The sequence below is a fragment of the Triticum urartu genome, chromosome 6A (assembly GCF_056163025.1).
Source record: "Triticum urartu cultivar PI428250 chromosome 6A, HENAU_Tu73, whole genome shotgun sequence".
Taxonomy (NCBI): domain Eukaryota; kingdom Viridiplantae; phylum Streptophyta; class Magnoliopsida; order Poales; family Poaceae; genus Triticum; species Triticum urartu.
Genome location: NC_141878.1, coordinates 486,350,266 through 486,355,726, shown reverse-complemented (window position 1 = coordinate 486,355,726; position 5,461 = coordinate 486,350,266). Strand labels below are relative to the sequence as shown.

General features: G+C 49.8%; 1 protein-coding gene across 1 annotated transcript; it reads left to right on the top strand.

The window, feature by feature from the left end:
- Positions 1-426: 426 nt before the first annotated feature.
- On the top strand, positions 427-2,522 carry LOC147965817 (alpha/beta-Hydrolases superfamily protein). The gene is made up of 6 exons (XM_087528429.1): positions 427-638; positions 734-844; positions 927-1,065; positions 1,213-1,383; positions 1,481-1,742; positions 1,826-2,522. The coding sequence occupies exons 1-6, from the start codon at positions 560-562 to the stop codon at positions 2,213-2,215; spliced, it is 1,152 nt and encodes a 383-aa protein (XP_087384555.1). The 5' UTR covers positions 427-559; the 3' UTR covers positions 2,216-2,522.
- Positions 2,523-5,461: the final 2,939 nt, after the last annotated feature.

Below are 5,461 nucleotides of genomic sequence, written 5' to 3'. Positions count from 1 at the left end.
TTTTGATCATAAATTTAGCCAACGAGACCGACTGCGACGGGAGCAAAAGTTATACTAGTGAATTCGTATTCAAAAGAAGTTTTTAATTATATAATTTTTTTCTCCCGCCGCAATCGGTCCCATTGGTTAAATTTATGATCTAAGTTGAACCTCGGAAGGCACGGACGCACTATATTTTGAAATGGATGGAGTATCAATTACTCGTTTTTTAGAGACAGAATGGAGTATCAATTAGCTGGGCTACCACACTCGACGTGGCGATCTGGTTGCACGTACACTGATCAGAGGGCGAGATATTAGTTCCATCACGGTGTGAAGACGCAAGCCTTGCCGTGGGCCGCGCGTCGCGTCGATCAATCCCTCCCTTTGAAACTTTTGGCCCGGGCGCTGCCACGGCTGCCCGATTGCCCGCCACCCACACACCAACACCAGCGCAAACCTACAAGTAAAACTCTCTCCGCCCGTCACCACGAATCACCCAGCTTCTTTTTTCAGGCCAACCTAGGTTGCTTCTTCTCCACGACCCTTCCTTCGGCCACGTACGGCGGCTTCTACCCCGATGTCCGTCGCCTCGGCATCTGCCGCCGCCCTCCGGTCGTCGTCCGGCCGCCGCTCCGGCGTCGGAACCGGCCTCAACGGTTGGTACTTACTTCTCTCTACTTTCCTCTGACACGCGTGGGTGATTCGGTTGGGCTCTTTGTGATCACCCTGTGCTTCGGTTGGTTGTTGGCAGGAGGCAACAAGTTTCTGATGATGCAGAGGAGGGACCTCGTCACCAAGGGGGTCGCGCTCTCCGTCTGCTCCTCGCTGCTCACCTCCTCCTCCAACGGCGCCGCTGCTCAAGGTCAGCCTTAGCTTAACTGTTTCTTCAGAGTTCAGAGTGGAGACATCTATAGATCCATGTTCTTCATCTCGTTTGCTTGCAGCATTGGAGAGGCTGCCGTTCAAGGCGGACGGGTACAGCTTCTGGACGTGGAGGGGCCGCCGGATACACTACGTGGAGCAAGGGTCCGGCCAGCCCATCGTGCTCATCCACGGCTTCGGCGCGTCGGCGTTCCACTGGAGGTCAGCCGTCGGCGCAGCTCGACCATCTTATCTCCACCCCGTGGCCTGTGTGGCGGGAAACCGTTATTGGGAACGCGGGGTGACAGGTGCCTGTTGGTTGAACTGATTGGCTGGTGTTGTCTGAACGGTTCTGTACTCGATCGTCAGGTACAACATCCCGGAGCTGGCCAAGAAGTACAAGGTGTACGCCGTGGACCTGCTGGGCTTCGGCTGGAGCGAGAAGGCGCTGGTGCAGTACGACGCCACCATCTGGATGGAGCAGGTCTCCGACTTCCTCCGGGAGGTCGTCCAGTCGCCGTCCGTCGTCGTCGGCAACAGGTACCTTGAGTCCTCGACACCATTCTTCAGAGTTCAGGAACACACATTGTTCTCAACAAACGTCGTACTGACACGGATGTGGCATGGTCGCGTTCAGCTTAGGTGGCTTCACGACGCTGTTCGCGGCGACGGAGGTGCCGGAGCTGGTCCGGGGCGTCGTGCTGCTCAACTCCGCCGGCCAGTTTGCGGACCCCAACGCGCCGCCCAAGCCTGAAGAGGCGGCGGCAGCGGAGGAGGAGGTGAGCGCGGTGACGAGGCTCATCGTGAGGCCGCTCAAGGAGGCCTTCCAGCGGGTCGTGCTCGGGTTCCTCTTCTGGCAGGCCAAGCAGCCGGCCAGGGTCGAGAAAGTCCTCAAAAGCGTAGGCAACTCAGCCGAAAGCTACCTGATTCTGATCGACGGACAGAGTTCTCATCGATTCTTCATTTGTTGCAATGCGTGCAGGTGTACAAAGACCCGAGCAACGTGGACGAGTACCTGATCAGCTCGATCACGGCGCCGACGGCCGACCCGAACGCCGGCGAGGTGTACTACAGGCTCATGTCGCGGTTCGTGGCGAACCAGCAGAGCCAGTACACGCTGGACAAGCTGCTGGGGAAGCTGACGTGCCCACTGCTGCTGCTGTGGGGGGACCTGGACCCGTGGGTCGGCCCGTCCAAGGCGGCAAGGATCCACGAGTTCTACGCCAACTCCACCGTCGTCAACCTCCAGGCCGGCCACTGCCCGCACGACGAGGCGCCGGAGCAGTTCAACGCGGCGCTGCTCCAGTGGCTCGCGTCGCTGGAGGAGGAGGCCGGCGACAAGCCCGCCGAGCCCAGCCTCCAGGTCGTGTGATTCTTGTACCTGTGCCCCAATCCGACAGAGGGCGTTCAAGTGAAGAAGATTGTGTGCTTACGGGACCTGCCGAGGATCGTGAAGATGTATACTTAGTACTAGCTTACAAGTGGCGTTTAGCTTGTAGCAATACTTGCTACGTAGATAGGAACAGAGTAAATTGAGAAGTGTAAGAGCATCTCTAGCCCATCTCTATAGAAGTACAAAATTTATTTTACTCTTTTAACCGACACCTATCTGAACTCCTAAACTTTATAGTGGAGTAAAATATTTACTCCGCCTCCTAAAAACACTCGCCTCGACTGCACGGAGTAAACTTTGCGTCCTCTCTACCACCTCCCCACCTCCACTGCTTTGTCGCCGGTGCACCTCCTGACGACCGTCCACCACCCCCGCCGCCTCCCTTGGCCCTCGTCGCCCTTCTTCCCGGTATGAGCCCTTCCCCAGCCGCTGTCAGAATCGAGATGAAACACCGCCGCCGTCGCCTCAACAGATTCGTCGAATTTCCCTTGGATCCTTTTCCTTGTTGGCGGCCGCCGCATCTTTTTTTTGGAAATGGAGGCATGCCACCGGCCTCTGCATCATAAAGATGCATGCAGCCATATTATTAAAAATCCAGAAAGTACAGTCAAAAAGGTCTTACATCTCAACGGAGCAGAAAATAAAGTAAACAAAAAGGGAAATTACATGCTGACAAGATCAACCGATACGGTAATAGGAAGGATAAGCTCCCTAGACTCCTATCCTATTGTACGAGCGCCATCCGAACCGGTTGAATATAGCCCGAGCTATCATCTCCCATTGGTTGCACCCAGTAACCAAAGGCTCCCTGGAGTCCATAGGAGTGAGTAAGGACCACGTACGGATCCAAGCTGTAGCCCTGAAGATAACCTGCAAGAAAGTTAAATTGTGTTGTTTGTTAAAAATCATATCATTCCTGCAGTTTCATATAGCCCATAATAGTGCACATATACCAATCCGAATACGGGCCGCAGTAATTAGCTCAACTCCAGCTAACCACGTCCCAAACAAAGACGCAATATCAACTGGAGGACTAATGTTGAAGGCTATATGAATCATTCTCCAAAGTAACTTGGCAAGTGGGCAATCAATAAATAAGTGTTGTATTGTTTCATCATGATCACAAAAACAACATCGTGAACTTCCTACCCATCGCCTTTTAATTAAGTTGTCCTTTGTGAGTATCACTTGTTTGTGGACAAACCACATAAAAATATTAATACGCAAAGAAACCTTGATCTTCCAAATATGCAACGACCTTGAGAGTGGGCCAGAATTAATCAAATACATATAGAAAGATTTTACCGTAAAAACCCCATTCTTAGTTAATTTCCATTGTGACGCATCCGGTTGATCGGAGAGTTGAACGTCTATCAGTCTCCGAACCAAATGCATCCAGGCGGTCCATCTCTCACCAACTAACACCCGTCTGAACTGGATGTTCAAGGGAATAGTTTGAAATACCGTGCCTACGAAATCCTCCTTACGTTGCACGATATTATATAGGGTGGGGTATTGAATGGCCAAGGGCGTCTCTCCTAACCATGTGTCCTCCCAAAATCTTGTTGACATCCCATTGCCCACCAAGAATTTAACCCTACGAAATAACAAATTCTTCGTTCTCATAAGTCCCTTCCAGAATGGCGAGTCAGTCGGTCGCATGGTAACCTAAGCTAGTGTCTTGGAGTGCAAATACTTATTACGCAGGATTTGTGACTACATACCCTCCGGCTCATGCTCTAGCCTGTATAACCACTTACTCATAAGACACTTATTCTTAATTTCTAAGTTCTCAATACCGAGACCTCCTTGGTCTTTAGGTCGGCAAAGGATGTCCCATCTCGTAAGACGATATTTCCTCTTGGCCTCATCAGACTGCCAAAAGAAACGAGATCTGAAGAAATCAAGTCGCTTCCGAACCCCTTTCGGAATTTTGAAGAACGAGAGTAAGAACATCGGCATACTAGTCAGTACTGAGTTAATCAGAACTAGCTGACCTCCATACGACATGAGCCTGCCCTTTCAGCAGTCACGTTTTTTTTTCAATTCGTTCTTCAAGACACCTCCATTCTTTATTGGATAGTTTACTGTAGCGACCTGACCCGAATGGATCAAGTCTCTGTGCATAAGTGTCATTCCTGGATCGGTATGCTGACACACACAGTACTCGAGGATTTATAACAGAGGTAAATCACATGTAAAAGTAACGTAAATACTATTACCTCAATCCAAAATAGCGGAAGTAACAAGGTTGTGGATTCCCATCAACACCAACGGCAAAGTTGAGTGTAGAAATCGTAACCCTAACGTATCACTTACTCGTCGTAAGATAATCCTGCAACATGAGACGTTGCAGCCACAGAGGGTCAGTACATTGAATGTACTGGCAAATTCACACCATAGAGAATGTTGAACAATGGCTATCACTACATGCATATTTGGCTGGTGGAAAAGCTCTATGGTTATAGTTTTTGCGAAAAGCCAATTTTTCTCTACTGCAAAGGAATAAATTTATTTAACTATCATGGTGGTTGTTGAACATTGAGAAGGTTGACAGCATTCTCAATCCCAATTAAGTAACATCATTAAACCCAACAATATTCATTTAAAGTAACGTGATGAGATCAACAGGATAATCCAAGAACTAGATACTCAAGATGTCCATAACCGGGGATACGGCTAATCATGATTAGTTTATACACTCTGCAGAGGTTTGCGCACTTTTCCCCACAAGACTCGATCGCCTCCGTTGGATTTCTCGCACTACATGGTGTTTGAGAAACGGATGACCGAGACATAGTCTTTCAGAAGCGCTAGCACCTTACGATCGGGTAGACCGTACCACCTACATCCCCTACATCTGCTAGTCTACCACTGTAAGAGTTCGCACAACTTAATCAACTATGCCAGATCCCATAATGGCTTGTGGCTGCACACGGAAGTTTCTAGTATGAATAATCTCATGATCCCTTTGAGCCTGGGTGGCGGTCCAAGAAAACAGGCAAGTCCTGGATTACCCAGGTGCCTAGACAGGCAATCCTAGAATAACCAGGTGCCTCAATCCACCCAGATGTGTGTTTAAGTTGCCACCTTAAGTAAACCATTAATTAACAATCTCACATTTGTCATGGATACTCTCAAAACCCAATCCACGTCTATGAGCATAGCATGACACTATAAGCATAACGTAATAGTAACTCCCAAGGGTTTGATAACAAACAGGTA